Below are 25,020 nucleotides of genomic sequence, written 5' to 3' on the forward strand. Positions count from 1 at the left end.
CATTGTCAAATTATTTTATTTGCTGGGAGCTTACACTAGGTTCTATTCTCGTTAACATTTAAATATTGTCTTTCAAAATTTTGTGGGGAGGTTACACTTAGCACGATTTTCATTGCCATTCAAATTTTTGCCATTCAAATTTTTGCCATTCAAATTTTTGCCATTCAAATTTTTGCCATTCAAATTTTTGCCATTCAAATTTTTGCCATTCAAATTTTTGCCATTCAAATTTTTGCCATTCAAATTTTTGCCATTCAAATTTTTGCCATTCAAATTTTTGCCATTCAAATTTTTGCCATTCAAATTTCTCCGGGGAGGTTACAAGCTATCCGGAGAAAAAGTGACAAAATTGCCCATATTTGAATATTTTAAATATCACTTTTGAACAGCGTTCACTTCTCCATTAGTTAATGTATGGACCTCTAAACAAGCAATTTGCCTCAGTAGCTATAGAGCAGGTTCTGAAAGGTATTGACACAATCTCTCGAATACATGGGTTTCTTTATTTGATTCCCTAACACATTACGGTGCATTTACTCCCTGTGCCTTGGCTAAGTTATTTTTGTCATGGATTCGTATGTGTTATTCTTAAGAATCTCCTGTGAAAGGAAAAAGAACTGGACCACACTTTAATGTCATTGTTCCTGATACAGCATGCTATAGTTAATTCTGTACCACATTGATGTATTGCATACTAGTGTAATGAAATACTTTTCAAATAAAAACGGTTTTGTGCCTTCGTTGCTATCGAGTATGAAACAGAAATCGTAGACAGATCTGATGGGTCACCACTCAACATTAAAGCATTGTACACCGTCGAGAGTGAGGAGTGGTCCAGAAGTTGTCAGCAGAAGGCGAGGCAGCGCAGTGCCTCAGACCCCCGCCGGCTGGCAGCAAACGGCTGCCGCAGATCTCAAGTGACTGCGATGCCCAGAGGCAGGTGGTCGGCCAAGAAATCTCTCGCTGAAATATTGTTAAACCAAGCTGTTATTACCGATGTGACAGAGAGAAATATATTGTAGTTTCACTTTTAATTATACTCATAGCTTCAGCACCAAGAGGAAGGGGGTGATAAACATTTTATCGATATGCGCTTTCAGTTACGGGACGTCATATTAGCTAGTCTCGCGTTTTACCTCAAGACTACAGTCTAAGTCAAAGCTTCCTCCGGGAGGTTCCGCCGTATACAAAGTTGTCGTATCGAGCAGATTGTGGGACAGAAGTCTGAGGAGAGCACGACTGTATTGTCCACATTACGTGATCGACTCGGCAGTCAATTTTTTGTCCAAGACTGTGTCTGCAACACATTGCACGCTGAAGACCCAGTAGCATTATGAAAAAAATTAGTTTGAATACTTTGAAGCTATAGTTAGCGTTGCTGTCGTGTGTGTGTGTGTGTGTGTGTGTGTGTGTGTGTGTGTGTGTGTGTGTGTGTGTGTGTGTGTGTAAACTTCCAATGGCCACTCAACACTCAAGGAAGACAAGGATACACAGTCTATACTTTTGAAGCTAAACACATCTCCGTTTGTGGATAATCATTTTGAATATTTAGCACTATTGTACCACTGCTGTTTCACTCGTTTTCAACCAATGATTCCCACAGCTACAGGAACACTTCTTGTCCGATAGCACTACGTAAGTATTTTGTCTAAGAGGTATCACAAGATCAACCCGACACAAACTGTGGGAAATTTGTTTTACAACCTTCGTACCTGGATAAAGAGCTTTTCCTATTTACGATATCTGTGAATGTTGCGGTATAAGACGATTTAAGAAGAAACTAAAAACTGGCATATCTGAAGGAGTTTAAAGAAATCGTCTTAACGGCACTATGTAAGCTTTTTGCCTTCCAAACCACGATAGAGTACGGCCGGTAAACGATTCACAGACAACCAGCGAAATGCGGCAAATTTCACAAAAGGAAAAGGGGGACTAAATGACTCCTACTGGATGGTATTGTTTTTGTAATCATTTAAATAAATCAGGTAAAACGAACAGTGAGGTTGTCAGTAAAAGCACATTACTGTTTTCAGTATGATGTTGCACTGCCGAGGACCTGTAATGATAAAGCGCCCGTTTAGGCCAGGCTTATTGTATACAAAAGTGGAAGAGAGAGAGAGAGAGAGCACCACTAAATTCTACAATCCGTATGCATTGTATACACACAGAAATTACTGTTACAGTGTACTTATGGAGCCTATTGGGTTGAAGCATATTTTCCGGTGAGAGAGCACTGGCAAACAGTCTTCGCTACATTACGGTCAGCGACGAAGTGTAAGGTCAGAGTGACGCCAGTTTAAGTAACCTAAATTCTAGCTCACTGAGTCGGATGCCGGTTTTGCAACTGTGAAATACTTTCGTACATTATAGAGGCGAACATTATCGGAATATTAGTTCAAATTTAATTTTGAACTTACAATGAAAATCTTTCTTTTTATTGCATAGGAAACCAAAGCTCTATCTATTTTCTAAAACGTTCTGTTATACACAACTTGGAACAGGTCACGTTGACCAAATCATATGGAAGAACTGACAGCGACATAGCCAAGGGATCTTACGGCCTTCAGATTTTTCTTTGGCAGAATTCGGCAGCGTTCTCTAGGTGCAAGTAAATGAAAAGGGCAGCGCGTTTTTGTTATTAAGTAACGTTTTCATCAATTACTTTAGTTTTAATGTAATCTACGAGTAATTGCTCATGTTTGATATTAATATGAAAAGAATTCCGTAGGCAGGGAAAGAACCTGTTGTTGGGCAACTACTTCTATAATGACCAAAAGGTATTAAATGATCCTCAAGCACATGGATTCCAGCAACGCTATGAAGAAAATGATAATCGAAAAACTCCACTCTGAATTATCCGGTAACTTCAAACTATTACCGTCATTATTACTAAGAAATTTGCTGAATTAGTGAAACTTTAAAATGGCTTCACATCTAGGGTGTGATGCCTAGAAGAGTCCATACGTGCTGCTGACATGAGAATAGCATGATGTCCGCGTCAGAAGCTTGCTTCTACTTGGCATTTTGTCCACCGTGACTAGTCAAGTAAATGGTTCATTTTGTAAGCTAAGCACATCATCCGTTACAGCACACACCTGGGGCTGGGAAATGTGGCCACGATGGTCTGGTGGAACGAACTATCACAGGTGAAATGAAATGCGTGGGTTCAGGCATTTACTTTTAAGAGGCACAGACAGAATTACTTTACCTCTGGTAACTTCAAGAGGAAGACGCTATAATCCAGAATCCGCATTAAACATCAAATTGCTTCATTACCAACAGGGGCTGAGACGGTTTACGTTGGGAAATGACAGAGGCGGAAGTCATGGTAAACAGAAATACTGCCGGCAGTAAATTTAGTTACATTCGAGAATTTTATTTTATTTGATGAACCGTTAGCCATTTAAATGAACAGCGCTCTTAGTGACGTTGAAAAATTTGGTGCTGGACTGCGATTCGAATTCGTATCTCCTCTTTCAAGGATCTGAATCTTTCGGAAGAGTATAGTTCAATCATTTCGTTCCTTTTTCCCAAGACGGCAATCTTTTCAAGGTCTCCTCCAAAGGTAAGTATGTGGGTCCGAATCCTGCTCAAGTACGAAAGTATTCATAATTTCATTTCAAGCCGTATCACGTGCGCACCGGCCTGCTAGTGAAAATTAAAAATGCACGTTAATGTCTATTCATGTGTTGCTAACAATCATTTCTAGTCAAACACGCGAACATCTTACTTTTGGTGAGTAAGCAATTGATACTTAAAGGAGGACGGTAGGTGTGCGATTCGATTGTCACACAGGCACAAAAATTTTTATCATCCACGAATATAGCTTATTTTAGATTCAAACACCAAGCAGCTGGTAAGAAAAACCGATACGTAACATTTGACTTAACGTGTTGGTTTCGTATGTCCGTCGTAGAACTTCATGCATTTAAAGATGAAGCGCATGATGTGAACACTTAGTTAACAGGGACGAAACGATGTCAGATATACCTCCATTCAGAAGTAATAAACCGGGACTCGTATCAAGACCTTTCGTGGTTTATTACAAAAACTGTCGTCTTGTATTTTCAAGTTCAGATTTGGTTACGGATATACACGAAAATTTCGGTAATTTAAGACTCTTCATGGCTAGTCAGTAATATGATATGATTAGATTAGATCGTCTTCACACTCTGCATGAAAACTATCACAACTGACCTACATTTCACGTTAAGACTACCCCACGTGCCAGTTCTCGAAATATTCTCAGTAGTGTTTCGCAAAAAGAGTGCCTTCTTCTCTAACGGGAATTCCCGGGGGGTTCCTGCAGCGTTTACGTAATATTCGCATGACGATCGGACCCACCGGTAACGGATCTGTGTGTGTGTGGGGGGGCGCAAGCTTCTCAACTACCCTTAACGACATGGTGGGGAGTTTTGAGACTTACTCTACAACCGACTGCACCACCCTTTCTACCAGCAGCCCCCTTTGTAGAAAACAGTTACACTTTCCTAGAATTCTCTCAGTCGCCTGAAGCTGGCAGTAGTAGGGAAGGCGAACTGTCCTTTCCTCTCGTACCGCTTTGCGACACACTGCCTGGATATTTGTTTGACGTGACATTACTTTCCCCTCAACAGTAGTAGTCGATACCAGTAATATTGACCTGTGCGAAACTAAGAATCTCATTGTATACAAAATTATATGAATTTTTCAGGAAAACGGCTGTTATATTTCAAGCTAAAATTTATGAAAAGGAATTACTTTATTTTCGCTGTTACAATCGATATGTACTATCTCTAAAAGTACAGTTGAAACTTTTTTACACATTTAAAACCACGAAGTATTTGACACCCTTAATAATAACAATATTGGAAAGGGTTTACAATTGCTATTACCGCAGAGTGAAGGATTAGTAAGCATGGCTCTGATGTGATCGGAAGTAGTTATGTATTTTGGGCGAACAATGTAATTTCGGCGTTATTAATGCGAAAATGCAGAAGAATTTGTGATGTATAAAATGTGACAAAATAAATTGTCACTGCAAAATTTGTTTTTACGTTAATCTTCAAATGGAAATGGAAATGATCGTATGGCAGTGTTGGCCTGCAGGCCCCATTCGGTGGAGTTGGGCCGCTGCATTGCGAGTCCACCTTAGGTGACGCCACATCGGCGTGACGGTGGACGCACAATACCCAGTCCCCTTCCGGGAATAGAACCCGGGCCTCATGTGTGGTATGCGGAAACGTTACCGCTAATCTGCAAAATTATTTAGATTGGTATGTTTACCTAAGACAATGAAACACGGGATGGAGTCGCAATATTTACGCCGTGAAAAGAAGTGTACGACGAAATAGTTGTATCGAGTGACAAAAGGACGATAGTCCACCTCAAAAAAAGAGTGAGAAACATGCCGAACAGTGTGTGGATGGTGAAAACACGGTGAATATAGAACAGCGTTAAAAGTGGTAGTGCGACCTCCAGACCAGATGAGAGGTAACTCAAATCATCCCACTGATGATGGCTTAAAACAGTAAGAAACGAAACGCGTATGGATTCAATAAAATAAATAGCAGCAGGAAAAGGCAGTTCGATTTGCAAAACAAGTATTTATATGCTTGCTGTGGAGGATATCCACAGAAACAAACTTGTTATTTAGATCAGTTGAACCATGAGAATCTGGCATGCGAGAATTTCAGCTTCAGGAATTAGACCCGTAGACACAAACAACTGGAGCCAACTCTACGTATCTTTTCTTGTAAACTAAAAAGTTTATTCTAATCTTACTCCTGTCAAATCTTCAGGAAAGGCTTTGTAATTGTTGTGTACATAGTTCCGCATAGTCAGCGCGTACACAACTTTCCCACTAGAGCGCGCCCCGATAAGCACAACAGCGCAGGCGCAGCACTCGTCCGTCTCCGCACTACGAGATGGCGCTGCCTTAGAGACGGACCAAATTCTGCTTCCGCCGATCCGCGTATTAATGTGTAACACAGCCAATGAGATTGCTGCTGACGTAGAACCTTTTCTCCTCGCAGTGATACCTGAACGCGCGAGTGTACAGACCTCCGATTCATGCAGACTGACTAATCTTATTAGGCGCAGACAAACTTTACTATAGACTGGTATAGACTATCATATTCCTGTACATAGCCATGAAGATAAATGAATAGACACTTTGTCAAGTATCAGAGATATGTGAGAATAAGATTAAGGTACCAAGACCAAAGGAACTTCAGATTCTCAATTGGAGATAGCATCCAGAATCAAGTTAAGTAATGTCTATGCTTTTTATTACTTTGAACAGAACTTGATTAATTTTCAGACACACTTATTAAAGTTGGTCACCGTCACCATCAATCTGCTACTCTAAGCGTGCAAGTGGCATTTCTATCGTCTGACCTAACGGCAGAAGATAAACACGCCACGATAAGACCACGAGACATATTACTGACACTCGCCTACTTCGTTAGAGCGACAAGTGAAATAATCTGATGGTGTGTGTACCGAAAGTCTTACAGTACGCACACCACAGTAATCTACCCCTGCTTCCTAATTGCTGCTATTCTTCACTGATGTGCAAATTCGAGCAGCATACCACTAATAATGTATCCGAGTATTACCACAATTTTTTTCTGCTCATTTGCAGTAACACACATTTAGAACAAACCGCCACGCATCACATCAAATGGAACTTGCAGGAAAGTCATCCCGTGTCCTTCCGCAGTCACTAAACGATTCTTCCCGATTTTCAACAGCATCATCAGCAAACGGTCACAGACTGTGTGCATATATAATATAACAGAGCTCGTGACATCCTGCTACAGGTGCCCTCGTCTCTGATGAAGACTCGCCGGCTGGGACGACTCGAGAAGTCTCGTGGCCTCTCATGTATGTGAGGACCTGTTCCGTACACTACCGGCTCTGTCGGAGGCTCAGACGCGCGCGCGCGCGCGAGCGAGTGTGTGTGTGTGTGTGTGTGTGTGTGTGTGTGTGTGTGTGTGTGTGTGTGTGTGTGTGTGTGTGTGTGTGTGTGTGTGTGTGTGTGTGTGTGTTTCTTTTACCCTTCCTATAGACTGGAGTCACCTGCATTTTTTTCCATTCACTGGGGACACTGAGCTTTCACGCCATTCGCTAAGACAGTAAGTACATCACTTTGTGGTCTAAGTTTACCGTAACATTGCTACTGATAGGCGCAATTCACAGGTAACGCGTGGTAATTTATCGTTTTCGCTCTCGGTTTTCTGTGTCTCGCTGTTATGTCCTTAAACTTCCCATCCATTCACTAGGTGTAATGGCCTTACGACAGCTGTATCTCAAGTAGTACTAACTTTAACAAATTTCATGGTAGCTTTCTTGAAATATTTAATGAAACTTTTCCAATTAAAGCCAGATGTAACAAAACGACTAAGAAGATTAAATGGATAGCTCGGGGTGTTTACCGTAACTACATAATGAACTGAAATATGACATTTTACTGTGTATGTGAAACATTATAAAGCAATCTTCAAAAAAATTGTAAAGGCAGCAAAACAAATGGCAAACAATAAGTTTATTTTACAAAATAATAGTAAGACAAAGGCAGTGTGGTCTGTTGTCAAATCAGAGCTAGTAATGAAATAACTACTGACTTTAAATGGATGATAATGTTGTTCTAAACCCAGCTCAAATATTGAACACACTAATCTTACGTGTTAAAATAAATTCTTCATAAATGTAGCAAAGTCCGAAGTTGATGTAGCAGGATAGAGTAAAGTAAATCCCTTTGGACTCTACCAAGAAGCTGAGTATCACACAGATTTTAGAAGAGTCACAATAAAGGATGTGAAAAATGTTATATTGTCATTAAAAAATGAAAATTCTGCTTAGTGGGATAGGACACCAAGTAAAGTGATTAAAGCAGTATATGACATAATAGCACAGCACTAGCTAAAATAATCAACCCATCTTTTGAACAGGGGTGCTTTCCTGCTGTGTTAGAAATAGGGCGATAGTTTGCCATATCTTCCCTCGACCTTTCCTTAAACAGAGGTCTCACTTTGGCATATTTTATTCTCCCAATCCTGTCGAAAGTGTTTGAGAAAGTAGCTGCAAATCAGATCAAAAATTTTATCGTAAAAAATGATATTGTAAGTAACCAATTTGGATTCCAACAAGGAAAAAATACACTGGATGCAGTAAGTAACTTTATTGAGAAGATATGCAAATCATTGAATCAGAGGAGTAAAGTCGCAGGTATCTTCTGCTATCTTTCAAAAGCATTTGACTCTGTGAACCATGACTTGCTTATCTGCAAATTAAACAAATATGGGATTAAGGACAAAGCTCTGAAATGGCTCACATCATACTTTCACAACAGAAAGCAAAGGGTGTCACATCAAATGCACTGAATTATTCTAAATGGAGTACAGTATCGCAAGGTGTGCCTCAAAGCTCCATTTGAGGCCAATCCTGTTCCTATTCTATGTAAATGACTTGCCCATAAATATAAATTCCCCGTCAGTTCTGTTTGCAGATGACACTTCTGTTTGAAGACGATGCAGAAAAAATTCATTGTGAGCACAGTGGGTACTTTAGAAAACTGGTTCCAGTTAAATGGCTTGAAACTGAACATTGCAAAAACCAATATGGTACATTTCAAAACCAAACATTTGAAATGTGTGCATCTTAAAATACATCACAATCATCCTATGGAAGAAGTTAAACTTGAGTACACATATTGAGTTACTGTGTTAAGTTGTTGTCCACATTTAGTCCTAGGAATTTGACTATCAAACTAAGCAGCTTTGCATTTGCAATGCAAATACTAGCAAATTCTACTGACATGAGTACACGAAAAATAGCAATCATAGTTATTTTGAATCTGTCATTAGGTATGGTATTTTCTGGGGAAATTCAAGTAGTGTATCTCGAATACTGAAACTGCAAAAGAAAATTATATGATACATGTGTAGTGCACAACAAACAAAATCTTGTCGCCCATTATTTCGGAACCTGCAAATCCTAAGAGTTCCCTCCATATACATTTATGAAATTATAATCTTTGTACACAGCAGACAAAAATTATTTGAGAAAAATCATTTTAATCACACATGTAACAGAAGAAATAAAAATTTTATGTTACCCACACACCATTTGAAATTACATGCACAAACTCCACAGTGTATGGGGATGAAAATATATAACAAGCTAATGGGAAAAAATATATTTAATATGAAGCCAGAGTGTCTAAAAATAAGGCTACAGCAGATTCTGTGGGATAAATGCTATTATTCAGTAGAAGAATTCATAGATGACAATTTGAGAAAGGGGTAATTATTAGTCTTTTATTGTATGTGTAAAAAAATTGTATTGTACCATTTGTTAAAATCAGTTTTAATTGTTAGTTTTTTATTGTATGTGTATTTTTATATTGTATTATGGTACCATTTGTTAAAATCAGGTGTTGTATGTATATGGTAAAACATTACCAAAATTTTGACGTGTCTCCTGTACCTGAATCAAATGATTTAGATTATGTACGTTATGAGAGTAATAAACCACAATTCACTGTGCCTCCAGTGGCGAGGAAGCAAACACTTATAAAGGCGAGAATCAAAAACACGACGCCATTGGAAAAGGAGCTACACGATCATACAAAATGCCAGAGATGTAACTGAGCAGTAATGTATGTCTTGCAAAAACTTAATTTGTGACTGCAAAGTGTGGCTCTGGATGTAAAGTGCTTACCTTTGTGGCAGAGGATACTTGACCGTAACATGTCTTAGGGTTTCTTTTTGTTCTGCTTCATATGGAGTGTGGGAAAAAACGAGTGCTTAAACTCTTGTATGTGCGCGCCGAGTAATCAGTATATTTTCGTGTGCCCGGCCCCTGTGGGAGTGATACGTGGGGGAATGGTTCTTTAAATTTGGTAAGCAAGCTTTCACAGGCTCTCTCCGTTTGTGTTCACGTGTGTGACAAGCTGAAGAACTGAGTGGCACTCTCGGGTATGTCAAACATGTCAATATTCGTGCTGCCCTTCATACACATGAGAGATCGGGAACATAGCAGGTGAGTGATGTTGAGGGTCCCATACATCTACACTTACACTGGAAATGTGCTTAATTCATTAGATAAAAAATTGCATGGAACTGATATATGACGTATTTCATTGTGTAAATCAATATCCTTTTAAGTAAATTAGAATATTATAGTGTAACAGGAATTGCTGCAAAATGGTTCAAATCTTATATCTCTGGCAGGAAATAAAGGGTGTTATTAGTAAAGAGACAAGTATTAATGTATCAGGCATCATCCAACTGGGAACTAATTACATGTGGGGTCCCACAAGGTTCCATTTTAGGGCCCTTTTTCTTGTGTATATGACCATTCATCAATAACATTACCAGATGCCAAGTTCTTTTTGTTTGCCGATGATACAAACATTGCAATAAATAGCAAATCAAGTGTAATCTTAGGAAGATTAGCTAATAAAGAATTGGCTAGGAACTTGTGATTAATGTCCACAAATATTTTGTCACTAACCTTTGAAAAAACACTACATGCAGTTCAGAACTTTTAAGACTACGTAAGATCCCAGCACTGGCAAAAGTTAAGGGGTGTCCCAGGAGTATATGCCTAACATACGATGACAAGCAGATAGAAGCGGACAGTGTTAAATTCTTGGGATTACAGCTTGATAATAAATTCAACTGGGAGGAGCACACCACAGAACTGTTGAAGCGTCTTAAATCTGTTTGCAATGCGAATTGTGTCAGATATGGGGGATATAAAAATGAAAAAGCTGGCATACTATGCTTACTTTCATTCCATAATGTCATATGGGATTATTTTTTGGGGCAATTCATCACGACAAGCTAAAGTTTTCCGGGCAGAAAAACGTGCAGTGAGTTATATGTAATGTGAACTGAAGAACATCCTGCAGAAGCCTGTTTAGGGAACTAGGGATACTAACTATTGCTTCCCAATATATTTATTCCTTAACAAAATTTTTAAGTGTTTAGTAGTTGTATTACACGTTTATTACCTTATAAATAAATAAAAAACTATTTTAAATTCAGTGCATTAGCATTTGTAAAATGATTCATATGACGGCCATGCCATTTGGGACTTGGGGAGTGGTACATTAGCTTATTTATTTGAGCTGTAAATATTTGTCATGTATTATTGTTTTTCTGACAAGTTCTACATTCTGGAGGACCACCTCACTACAGATCAATTGGAATGAAAGTAAATCTAATCTAATCTGAGAAACAGCGTCAACTCTTTCTGTATGTAAGCCTAGACCAGACTTACTTTGGATTCAAACAGGATCGACGGCAGTTGAGAGATATATATACCAGATAAATAAAGAAATAAATAACAGGTCCCACATGGTACACAAAGCAGGTTGTTACACCATTACAGAAGCTACGAAGAAAAGCACGCCAAATTTAAGACAACGTAAGATCCCAGCACTGGCAAAAGTGTTTTACAGAAGCCGGAAACTTTGCGCCAACTTCTGCAACGAAAATGTCCCGAAATCTGGCAGAATCCAAAGAGATTTTCGTCGTATGTAAAGTACAACGTCAACACTCAATCGATACCTTCACTGCGCGATAAAAAATGGTGATATTGATGAAGTGGCACTAAAGCCGAGTTGCCAAACATGATTTTTCCGAAATACTTTCAGCAAAGAAAACTAGGTAAATATTCCAGTACTTAAATCAAGAACTACTAACAAGATGACTAACTCAGCAGCTGGTATCCTCGTTGAGAAGTAGCTTACATCACTTAATGAAAGCAAGGCCTCCAGTTCAGACTTTATACCATTGAGGTTCGTTTCAGAATACACTGATACAGTAACTCTACATTTAGCAATCACATACAACCGTCTGCTGACAAAGATCCACACCTAAAGACTGAAGCTGCACAAGTCACACCAATACCCAAGAGACACGGGTCTGTAACTGAGCGAATTACTCTCACTAACGCAGATTTGCAGCAGGATTTTGGAACAAACTGTGTTCGTACATCAATTATCTCGAGGAAAGCTACTTGTTGACACACAGTCAACACCGGTTCAGACATCTTTGTCGTGAAGCAGCGCAACACAACTAACTCTTTAGTTCCGCAAAGTAGTGAGTGCTGTCTACAGGGGGACCTCAAACTGATTCCACGTTTTTAGATTTCCAGGCTTTCGACACACTTCCTCAGACGGGACTTGTAATAAAATTGCATAACTATGTATTATCGTCTTAGTTGTTCGCTGGAGTCAATTTCCTGTCAGAGATCTTAATAATCTACGGAAAGTCATCTAGTAAAACAGAAGTAATATCCAGTGATCTCCAAGGGAGCGTTATAGACCCTCTGCTGTTCCTGATCTACACAAACGATTTAGGGGACAATCTGAGCAGGCCTATACTGTTAGCCAACGATTCAGTCATTCACCGTCGTGTAAAGTCGTCAGTCGATCAAAAACGAATTGCAAAATGGTTTAGAGAAGATATCTGTATGACGCAAAGAGAACAGAGCATCCACATGTGAACGAGAAGATATCCGCTAAATTTCGGATTCACAATGCGTCGACGTAAAGGCTGTCAATTCAGTTTAATAGTTAGAAATTACAACTACGGCATAATAAAACTGGAACGATCATACAGAATATTGTGAGGAAACCAAACCGACGACTGCGATTTTCGGCAGAACACTTGGAGAGAGCCACGGCTTCTACAAGAGAAGAGTGTACACAAGAAGCTTGTCCCCCAGGTGTGGGATCCGCATCAGATAGGAGTGACGGAGGACAACAGTAAGTTGGAAGAAGGGCCGCTCGTTCTGTATTATCGCCAAGTAGGGGAGACACTTTCACGGATATGATACGCGAATTGGCGTGGCGATCGTTACAACAAAGGCCTTTTCCGATGCTGTGAGATCTTCTGATGAGACTTTGGTCACCAGTCTTCTACTGGAGTGTGGCACCCAGAGCTCGCACGACGCGACTCAAGTGTTCGCGAGCCCCGCGCGCTGTTCGCGAGTGGAACGGAAGAGAGAGCGCCAAGCTGGCTCCATGAACCCTCTGCATCGCACTTCGTTTTGAACTGCAGATTACTCGTGTGGATGTAGATTGTGTCGAGCGTCACAGTACTGATATGTTATTGCAACGTTGCTGGCTTGTGTCTCTTGCTCATCTGCATTAACTTACACTGAAACTGTATTTGATGTCATGAATGGCAGCTTGCTCTACACGTAGAAAAAATGCAGAGTCAACCTGTGTCCTCATGGAGTCCCTTCCAAAGCTGTTTCACAGAGGAAGACCGCACTCCAGTTCCTTCTCTAAATCCTCGCACAAACGACAACATGGCTGACATCGAAGTACGTGTCCAAGGAATAGAAAAGCAACTGAAATGACTCTGAGGAAAGTCCACTGGACCTGACGGGATACCAATTCGATTCTACACCGAGCACGCGAAAGAACTTTCCCCCCTTCTAACAGCCGTGTACCGCAAGTCTCTAGAAGAACGGAAGCTTCCAAATGATTGGAAAAGAGCACAGGTAGTTCCAGTTTTCAAGAAGGGTCTTCGAGCAGATGCGTAAAACTATACGCCTATATCTCCGACGTCGATCTGTTGTAGAATTTTAGAACATGTTTTTTGCTCGCGCATCATGACATTTCTGGGAACCCAGAACCTATTCTGTAGGAATCAACATAGATTCCGGAAACAGCGATCGTGTGAGACCCAACTCGCTTTAGTTGTTCATGAGACCCAGTAAATATTAGATACAGGCTCCCAGGTAGATGCCATTTTCCTCGACTTCCGGAAGACGTTCGATACAATTCCGCACTGTCGCCTGACAAAGTAAGAGCCTACGGAATATCAGACCAGCTGTGTGGCCGGATTGAAGGAGTTTTTAGCAAACAGAACACAGCATGTTGTTCTCAATGGAGAGATGTCTACAGACGTTAAAGTAACCTCTGGCGTGCCAAAGGGTAGTGCAATGGGACCATTGATTTTCCTATTATATATATAATAGGAAAGTGTAGAAGCACGGAAAGGTATCCTGTTTGCTGATGATTCGACAGTTCTATTAAAAGGTGGAAACAGCGATGAGCTGCAATCAAGTGCTCCACGAGTCGGGCAGACCACATCCGCCAGCAAAGCTGCGGTTTCTGTGGGTTGTTCTGTTGTGGTGTACAGACATTCACCGCGACCGAATTTTTGTTTAGGATTGTAAAGTCGAGAGCGTCCTGTTACAAAACTCCGTTGTGTTCCACTGTGAGAGAATATGAAACAGCTTTCCACCGGTACGCTTAGTACGTTTAACCCAACACGGAAAATGAATATGACTACACCAATAACTCTAAATAGCCACACCTAAAATATTTAGAAATATTGTAGAGAAATACACCAGCAGTTTCAGTACCTTTACAATTGAAAATAAGGCAGTCCCAATAATTAAGAGGAATAATTAAAGAATGGAAGCGTGCAAACATGTAGCAGTACTCAAACTTCCACTACCTTGCGACAGGGAAGTCAAAACAACCTTCCGTGACATTAAAAGCAAGGGTGATAACATTGAGTGCAACGGGAATTCCACTGTTAAATGCAGACGAGAGAGCGGATAGGTGGAAAGAATACATTGAAAGCCTCTATGGGGGAGAAATTTTGTTCGACGTGATAGTAGAAGAAACAGGAGCCGATTTAGAAGGGATAGGGGACCCCCATGTTAGAATTTAAAAGAGCTTTGAAGGACTTAACATCAAGTAAGTCAGAAGGTATAGATAACATTCCATCAGAATTTCTAAAATCGTTGGGGTAAGTAGCAGCAAAACGACTATTCACGTTGGTACGTTGAATGTACGAGTCTAGCGACATACCATCTGACTTCCGGAAAAGCATCATCCACACAATTCCGAAGACGGTAAAAGCTGACAAGTGCGAGATTTACGGCACAATCTGCTTAACAGCTCCTGCATCTAAGTTGCTGACAAGAATAATATACAAAAGAAAGGAAAAGAAAATTGAGGATGCTCTAGATGACGATCAGTTTGGCTTTTCCTGTAAAAGGCACGGGAGAGGTAATTCTGACGTTGCGGTTAATAATGCAAACAAGACTAAAGAAAAATCGAGATACGTTCACAGGATTTGTCGACCTAGAAAAAGTCGTTCGACAATGTAAAATGGTGCAAGATGTTCGAAATTCTGAGAAAAATAGGGGTAGGCTATAGGGAGAAACTTGTCATGTACAATAGCCAAGAGGGAATAATAAGAGTGGACGGCCAAGAACGAAGTGCTCATATTAAAAGGGCCCCTACTGCTCAATCTGTACATCGAGGAAGGAATTATGGAAATAAAAGAAAGGTCCAGAAGTGGAATTAAAATTCAAGGTGAAAGGATATCAATGATACGATTCGCTGATGACATTGCTATCCTGAGTGAAAGTGAAGAAGAATTACATGATCTGCTAAATGAACAGTGTTGTGAGTACAGAGTATGAACAGAGAGTAAATCGTAGAAAGACTAAGGAAATGAGAAGCAGTAGAACTGAGAACAGCGAGGAACTTAGTATCACGACTGCTGGTCGCGAAGTAGATCAAGTTAAGGAGTTCTGCTACCTAGGCACAGGACGGAGCAAGGAGGACATCAAAAGAGTAGCAATGGCAAAAGGGCAAAAGGGCATTCCTGGCCAAGAGAAGTCCACTAATATCAAATATCGGCCTTAATTTGAGGAAGAAATTTCTGAGAATGTACAGCATTTTGTGGAAGTGAAACGTGGAATGTGCGAAAACCGGAACAGAAGAGAATCGAAGCATTTGAGATGTGGTGCTATAGACGAATGTTGAAAATTAGGTGGACTGATAAGGTAAGGAATGAGGAGGTTCTACGCAGAATCGGAGAGGAAAGGAATGTGGGAAACACTGGTAAGGAGAAGGGACAGGATGACAAGACATCTGCTAAGACATGAGGGAATGACTTCCATGGTACTAGAGAGAGCTGTAGAGGGCAAAAACTGTAGAGGAAGAGATTGGAATACATGCAGCAAATAGAGGAGTTAGGTTGCAAGTGCTACTTTGAGATGAGTTTGGCACAGGAGAGGAATTCAGAGGAATTCGTGTCGGGCCGCATCACACCGGTCATAAGACTGACTGGGGGGGAGGGGGGGTGGGGGGGTGGGAGGGTGGGAGAACTTTGCGGCGCAACCAACCTATGGGAGAAAACCGCTAAATCAAACCTACTGCAGCTCACAGTCCCATCCCCCAATTAAATCACGGAGGAACAACTTACGGAAGTAACTACCCCACGTCTTATGGAACCCACCACCCCCTTTGACGGTATTTGTTGGGTTTGGATTGTCGGAGTCCACACGAACGTGTTCAGAGACCTGTACCCACTAAAAATCGGACATACGCAACAGACCACCTCAGCCACACTGCCGATCTTGAGGAGCGAGTTGATACTCAACTACAACAGTTAACAGACACACTGTATACTTTGTCTGCCGTATTGCAGCGCGCATTATCAGAAAAAAGGCATGTGTAAGTAAAGATGCGATGTAGGAGATTGAAGGACCTTCCGCAACAGTGAACTGCTTTGTCATTAGCCATTAATTAATAGACTGAGTTACTGATTTCTGATCACCCAATAACCGTGTGCACAAGCAACATTCATGTACCCAAAAATCAGAAGTAAAGAAACGTGCATAGAGGGACATGCATTCATCTGATTGAGAAATTTCTAGTCTAGTAAAAACAGGCAAGAGAACAGATGGAGATGCCCTGACATTAACTCAAGACTGTTAAAAAAGTCACTATACAGTCGGACAGTATCGTGAAACTAACTTTGTAGGCACGGAGTTCACTTTCAGAAGAACGAATGACATCGGCACTTATTAAACTAACACTGTTCCGGTAACTGACCAAGGTAACTTGTACTCAGGGATACTGGCGACTGAGTTTAACATCCAGGGACTATCTGGGAACCCGGTACCAGTTGCAAGTTCCCTAATTAATGCCTTACAGCAACTATAAAAATTCGGTTTTCAATATTTCGTGTAGTTATTGACTGCTTTAACGCAAAAAGACACACTAAATGTTTAACATACGATTGTACGTCTTACCGAGCAGATGTCTGCTAGTGTGGACAGCTGGGAACTGTCGAGGCAGCGCGACTCCTCGCGTGCGACTTTATTCGTCGAGCATCTCAAGGCGAGTGCACTTACAGACTTCTGATAAACTTCAATCTCGTAAGCAGGAAAAAGTTTAGCAAAAGTTTGAAATTATGCTGCAAGTGAAGTATTTAGCGCATTAACTCATTTGCAAAGCAGTCAGAAGTTTGACGCCGTCTTATAGACGGCAGTTAGAGTCTAAACAGTGGGCAATTTCCTGGCACATTTACAGCAGCTGGACTATAAGGTACTGAATTTTCACATATGAACAGGAACATGGAAATATCACTATAATAACAATATCAACATCTTCGTGATAATCATATGTACACCAATTATAGTAACTTGCGAACAACAAAGTTTGTCTTAACAGAATAAGGGTAACATGCGTTACATGTAACAGCATAAGCACTCTGAAAATGTTTATGAACAGTGTTGTATTATTACCTAATTTTTTTCATTCACATTCTTCGTCACTGTAAAACTATTTATAAGGAAATGTGACTGTAAAACTATTTATAAGGAAATGTGACTGTAAAACTATTTATAAGGAAATATGACTGTAAAACTATTTATAAGGAAATATGACTGTAAAACTATTTATAAGGAAATATGACTGTCAATAACTGAACTACTGCCTGGGGTAACATTTCTACAAACATATCTAAACAATCGTATGGACATTACAGAATAACGATGTATTTGAATTACTGCAAATTTATATCCATAAAGTAAGATGGAAGCAAAGCTTAAGTGCAAGCAGTTTTTCACCGCCAGGTGACAAACTAATTTAAAAACAAAGTTTCAAAAATTTACAAAGCGTTTACACAAACTTGGTTCACTATATTGGCATCAAAATAAACTTTACTGCAAACAAGCAGCTTGTAAAGTATCCAATTTACCAACTAGCATCATAAAAAGAAACTACACAAAATATACCATTTCTTTTTGTGTAGTAATATTGATAACACGTGTAGCAAGAGGAATGATGTGCAAACTAGACATGAAGGACACTTACTGAGGCTCAGTAGCCTCCCCTCAACACGTGCCACCCATCTGGTCACTAAGAAAGCCAGGGTGTCGCACAGTTCCTATTACAGAGAGATTCTGGAGCAAACTTTATCCGCCAAGTTTCATTAATGAACCCATGTCTGGAAGCGTACAAAGTCCCTTTTACAACTCCTACAAGTCTGTAATAGGAATTGTGACATGCCCTGGGCATTGGAAGTGGCTAGTCATCTTACATTATTCACTTTAAGTGCAGTGCTACAAATAGCAAGACCAATACTGTAGGTAAGTTCCAGATTCCAAAACAGTTTTAATGATTTAAAAAGATTGAGTGGAAAACTAGGCTTTAGAGTTTCTATGAATATGTGCCTAGATTTCCACATTATAAAAAAGCATTATGGCATCTCTGCAGTCATAAAATCATCTTTCAGCAATTACTGTATTAAAGAGGCGACATAAATAAACTCTCTATCATAGGCCGAGGCAATGTCTGGAACCACAAATTAACGATAAAAAACTTATAATTAATCTACCTTAAAATTTCCATCTCAAACTGCGTGGACACATTTCGTTGCAAAATTTCCACACCAAGCCAAATGCTCATTAACGTAAAAAATGTAACAGCACGGTGCGGCAATTTTACAACAGATTTCTTAATTTATATTAAATTTATTTGACACCACTGAAAATGAGCCATTAGCATGAATGGTGTGGTATTTGTTACTAAATAAATCGCCAAAATGACCATCATTCTTTTTTGATAGATTCTGAAGTCATGATATGCTGCCTGTCTGTTATCGGTAAAATATTCATACTTAATTGGCAGCTAAAATACAACAAATAACTATCATTTATCCATACCATTTAACTGGCACATTACATACAAACAAGGTCCGTTATTTGAGATGATAACTATTTCATTTACTTTCATTTAAAATACAATGCATCGTGTGAGTCTGTTGGAAATCCACAGCCTCTCTGCAGCATATTGTTGCTAAACGGAAGTGGGAAATGATGCTCAAACCACAAATATATAACAATTTTTTGGCTGAACGTATTACAGTTTACAATGAGAAAAAATTAAGCTGCAGAACAGAAACAAAGTTGAATACCATGTAAAGTATATCTAAAGTGAAAGGAAGGCCAGAGCTACTTCATGTGTTGTGCACACACAACCAACCCGACCAGATCTCACCGGCTGTGTTGAAACATTGAGAAGGGAATCGCACGTTTGAGGTGCTGGGCTAAGGCTGGCATCTGGCACCGCATTTCTTCTGAGCCGGCTCCTTCCATACCGGACACAAGTGATAGCCACTGCTTCTGCGTAACATCGCATCCAGAACAATACTAATCCGGACACCTCGATGTAACTACAGCGTCGACGCGTGACGCAGAATCCACGACTTGCAGTCTGCGGCATTCGTGAAGTGCCCTCCGTACGCTGGTGTCCTGGCTTCTACAATACTGAGGTACACGTTTTTGGGACGGTGAGGCACGTACGTGGCTGCTCGGCAAGCAGGGCTTCTGACGCCAGACAGATTGGTGGAACTTGGTTGCCCTGCAGGCAGCTGACGTCCGTTGCCCGTGTAGGGTGCAGGTGAAGGCATCTGGCGAAGCTCTAGACCTCGTGTCTTCCCATTAGCAGACTAGCAAAACATTTGTCCAGAATGACAATGGTCTTTCTCCCAGTAGCGGACACCAAAATACAAGTGATAGGCTCAGGGCAGACATCCGTGAGGTCTGGATGAAAGACCCGACTCTTAAAGTAGCGTCTGGGAGACTGCTTATTAAGAAGGTATTGTTTTGGGATGAAGTACGTCGTACTTGGCTCCAGCACAGTGCCCTGTCCTCATTGTCACTTCAATCTTCTCAAAACATCTGGCACCTCCAAACTTACTTTCGTGTCTGTCAGGAATGTCCAGCCTCTAGCATAACGTCACCGGAATTTTCAACGGCAGCCTGCTTTGTGTCACAAGCGTTTGTTCACTTGCCACGAAGGGCACTTCAGTGCCGCGCTCCTCTCCAGGATTGTCTATCTAATGGCAGCAATAGGTTTCCAATATTCCCACTACTTTTCGTGAGGACATCTCCAAGAGCAGCAAGTTCCCACGGTCAAGGACGCTTCCTTTAGGCAGGACGGCGAAAGAAGCCTTCCATACATTCACTTTTGTTGCAGAGAAACGCCTCCAACCATGCATCACGTTGTGTCCAAATGCAGAACTCTTGCGACTGAGTATGTAATGGTAGGATCTCTGCCGTGTATACACCCAGTATTTTAGGAGCTGTAGCATTGCAGGCAGCCAGCCAGGATGAAACCTTCAGAATCACAGCCACTTCCGAGTTGCTCCCTTTACTACCAGCTGATGGGCTGACGGTGACAAATTTAATAATGCTCGTCAACAGCACAGTCTTCACAATGTTCAGATACAAGCATTGCCGAAAGTTTCCCCACATACATTGTGGAGATTCAAAATACTACTACTACTACTACTACAATGCCTGAGGAGGTCCTCCTCCCCATCAGAGAGAAGATTAAATAAAGAAAATGAAAGACACCCTCCGGCCTCGCAACCTAATACCGTCGGGGTCGAAAAAAATCAAGAGTTGGCCAAGAGAGACCGACAGGAAAGGAAACAGAATACGCCTGACAAGGAAGAGGAAACAATGCCAGACGTCTTTAGTAGTAAGCAGACAGCGAGACAGATACAACTTTTTTAAAATGGTCAAATACTATTTGACAAACAGAACAAAGATATGTCATATGTAAATCATACAGTATTAAATTTATGCTGAGGCAACATGTTGACAATACCATGTTCTCTAATACTGCAAGAACATTCTCTGGTCATGATACAACTCAACAATGGGTACGTTGTTGCATTACAGGCAACATTACAAAACTGAATACCTCCAAGGTACCAGATACTTGTGCTGTTACATTTACTGAATCGTTTGAACAGTAATTTTTAGAACACAATGAAATTTACGATTTAAAGGCCTCTGTAGTCACTACAGGGTACACCACAGCTAAAAAATAAATACTAGTATTAGAAGTATTTTCTTAACGTCCAGTACAGATGAAATAACTCTGCAGGTTGTTTGACCTGATCCTAATACACAAAATAATATATTTCACATTACTAAATTGCAATCAGACTGTATGAAATACTGAAATCTGGGAGGGGCGTTCAGTAAGTAATGCAACAATTTTTTTTTAAAGCGGGTTGGTTTCATTCAGGATTTCAATACACCATATTATTCCCTGCGATTCTGCCTACAAAACCTTACTTTTCAACGTAACTTCCGTTCAGTGCCACGACCTCGCTGGTAGGGCTCGCACACCCGCGCGACACCACCACTCCACTCCGCTCTGCTGGTCGACGTCTCGTTGCACCGACAGCCTGCCTTCAGTGGACAGATCTTCAGTGGACAGATCTTCAGTGGACAGATCTTCAGTGGACAGATCTTCAGTGGACAGATCTTCAGTGGACAGATCTTCAGTGGACAGATCTTCAGTGGACAGATCTTCAGTGGACAGATCTTCAGTGGACAGATCTTCAGTGGACAGATCTTCAGTGGACAGATCTTCAGTGGACAGATCTTCAGTGGACAGATCTTCAGTGGACAGATCTTCAGTGGACAGATCTTCAGTGGACAGATCTTCAGTGGACAGATCTTCAGTGGACAGATCTTCAGTGGACAGATCTTCAGTGGACAGATCTTCAGTGGACAGATCTTCAGTGGACAGATCTTCAGTGGACAGATCTTCAGTGGACAGATCTTCAGTGGACAGATCTTCAGTGGACAGATCTTCAGTGGACAGATCTTCAGTGGACAGATCTTCAGTGGACAGATCTTCAGTGGACAGATCTTCAGTGGACAGATCTTCAGTGGACAGATCTTCAGTGGACAGATCTTCAGTGGACAGATCTTCAGTGGACAGATCTTCAGTGGACAGATCTTCAGTGGACAGATCTTCAGTGGACAGATCTTCAGTGGACAGATCTTCAGTGGACAGATCTTCAGTGGACAGATCTTCAGTGGACAGATCTTCAGTGGACAGATCTTCAGTGGACAGATCTTCAGTGGACAGATCTTCAGTGGACAGATCTTCAGTGGACAGATCTTCCTGAGCCATCCGACAGTCCGGATCTCGCACCGTCTGGCTTCCATCTGTTTGTGCCGATGAGGTTTTCTACGCTCGTCTCGAGTGTGTAGACTCGTTCGAGGTCTTGCAATGCCACGGAGAAGGTGTTCATTTCCATTTATGTGGCGACGAACGCGCTGGAGTCGTTCCTTCAGCTTCCTCACGGTGGCGCAACACACTTCAGAGATGACCTTCACACAGTGACGGAGGTAGCCGAACATAGCAACACCTTCACAGTCTCAGAAGACTGCCACCGTGACTTTAGTGGGCCAGGATGTGGCTTCGAACTTTGTCTTCGGAAGAGATGGTATGGCGCCACCCACGTATTGCAGTTTTGTTTCTGGTTCGAAGTGACGCACACACGTTTCGACGAAAATTCATCACCATCAGCCTAGTAACGCTGAGACAACTCGGCACTTCGATGCCCTTTACGGTCCTGAGTTGGGCGGCGAGGAAGCCAGCACGGCACACCCCCTACTGGTGGGCGGGTGTAGCAGCGAGGAGTCATCCGACGTGACCGGCGGATCTCAGGATTGGCACCTGTGCTTTCTGCCACTACCAGGTCTCCGTAGATTTTCTCCAGCGCCCGCGAATATCCGCGACGGTCTGGTTTTGCACCGAAAACTCGGCAGGTCTCTCCTTGGAGGCTACGTACAGTGCTGTCACTTATCGGAAATCCGCGGAATATTCCTACTTTGGTCCCTACAGTTTCATCATGCCCACAACAAATTGTGAATTTCTGGAACTGACATTGGCTGAGAAAAATGTGTCGCATTGCTTACTGAACACCCCTCTTACACAGTGTTACAAACTCAGATTGTCATTACGTGGAAAAAGCATCACACAGAAATAATGTTGAGGGATATTACAAGTAGTGTGTCTAGAGACATTTTGGAGGAGAAAGTACTGCCATTGTGGCAGCTGTAGTAATGTGTGCGGATAACAAAAAAATACAGTAACTGCCTGTATACACAGGTTACATAACAGGAACTAAATATAACTTTCCACAAATTATTCTGTGAGTTTCTAAATTATCTTAAAGTAAGTTTTCTACAAATAAAATTTAAAGATGTAATGACAATCATTTACAAGCTCATTAAATTCCCAACTGTGCTTACACCTTCATCAACAATTTTTATATCTAAGTTTCACAATCTTATTTCGAGGCTCTGAGCTCTCATATAAACATTTTCTAAAAGATGTAAAAGAAAACATCGTCCACTTACAAATGTGTACCATGTTGCACGAGATGTGATGTACAGATTAAAGTATCAGCCCACACAGGAAGCCATACATGTGCAACATTCTGTATCAAAGACAAAGGGAAGATCAGTACAGTATATGATAGTTCCACACCTAGTGTAACTCAAGGACGAAGATTTCGTCCTTTCACTGCAGGACCATACTGTATCGTGTGAGAACCACAACTAATCAAATCTACTAACACAGAATGAACGATTAATCAGCTGTTCCAACTTCAGCCGATTAATCAGCTGTTCCAACTTCAGCCGATTAATCAGCTGTTCCAACTTCAGCCGATTAATCAGCTGTTCCAACTTCAGCCGATTAATCAGCTGTTCCAACTTCAGCCGATTAATCAGCTGTTCCAACTTCAGCCGATTAATCAGCTGTTCCAACTTCAGCCGATTAATCAGCTGTTCCAACTTCAGCCGATTAATCAGCTGTTCCAACTTCAGCCGATTAATCAGCTGTTCCAACTTCAGCCGATTAATCAGCTGTTCCAACTTCAGCCGATTAATCAGCTGTTCCAACTTCAGCCGATTAATCAGCTGTTCCAACTTCAGCCGATTAATCAGCTGTTCCAACTTCAGCCGATTAATCAGCTGTTCCAACTTCAGCCGATTAATCAGCTGTTCCAACTTCAGCCGATTAATCAGCTGTTCCAACTTCAGCCGATTAATCAGCTGTTCCAACTTCAGCCGATTAATCAGCTGTTCCAACTTCAGCCGATTAATCAGCTGTTCCAACTTCAGCCGATTAATCAGCTGTTCCAACTTCAGCCGATTAATCAGCTGTTCCAACTTCAGCCGATTAATCAGCTGTTCCAACTTCAGCCGAAGACACACTAAAAGACAATGTACAAGTCTTCTCATACTTCAACATTAGGCACAGTATGTAGTTACCTGCCGTGCCAATTAGTGTTAGTTGAATCTTACATTCTAAAATACATCAAAATGGTATAAACGCAGTTACTGGATTGTGAGTAATATTTATACACAGTGAGAAGACTGATAATATCCAGCCCCTCACGGTTTCCATCTCATCTTTGGGACAATGGCACATATTTCTGCAAATACATGTATCAGTTGCTTACCTATGAAGTACAATTGTAAGAGTGACCTATAACTTAAGGAATAATAATATTTACGGCTACAAAAGTACATCTGGGTAAGAATTTCAGGCACGAGTGACGAACAACCAGATCATAAAAATATTCTCAAATTACGGTGCACAAGAAGTATCTTCCACATCAATCGTCTTCAGTACCTTTAGAGACAGACTAACGTGTAGAACAGTTTCAGATTGACTGCTTTGCAAATGCCCAACTGTAGGAAAGGTTTGTGATTTCCAAAAATCTTTAAACGTAATTTCAAGCTCTCATTATGAAACATTTAATATAAATTTTCTATATACATCTCGTACCACGATGTTAAACTTTTGTCATAAGGTTATATCTCCTAAGTACTAAATTATGACAGGAATTTAAATTCACTCCATATTTGTAT

At 41.0% G+C, this 25,020-nt stretch overlaps 1 protein-coding gene across 1 annotated transcript; it reads right to left on the minus strand.

Moving 5' to 3' along the window:
* Positions 1–23,700: 23,700 nt before the first annotated feature.
* On the minus strand, positions 23,701–24,387 carry LOC124552647. The gene has a single exon (XM_047126973.1). It carries the CDS (start codon positions 24,385–24,387, stop codon positions 23,701–23,703), a length of 687 nt encoding a protein of 228 aa, XP_046982929.1.
* Between the last annotated feature and the right edge of the window lie 633 nt (positions 24,388–25,020).

Source organism: Schistocerca americana, chromosome 10 (genome assembly GCF_021461395.2).
Source record: "Schistocerca americana isolate TAMUIC-IGC-003095 chromosome 10, iqSchAmer2.1, whole genome shotgun sequence".
Classification (NCBI taxonomy): domain Eukaryota; kingdom Metazoa; phylum Arthropoda; class Insecta; order Orthoptera; family Acrididae; genus Schistocerca; species Schistocerca americana.

Bases quoted from the DNA above. Each gene is read 5' to 3' on its own strand.
- LOC124552647 (XM_047126973.1), bottom strand. From the start codon at position 24,387: ATGAGAAGACTTGTACATTGTCTTTTAGTGTGTCTTCGGCTGAAGTTG.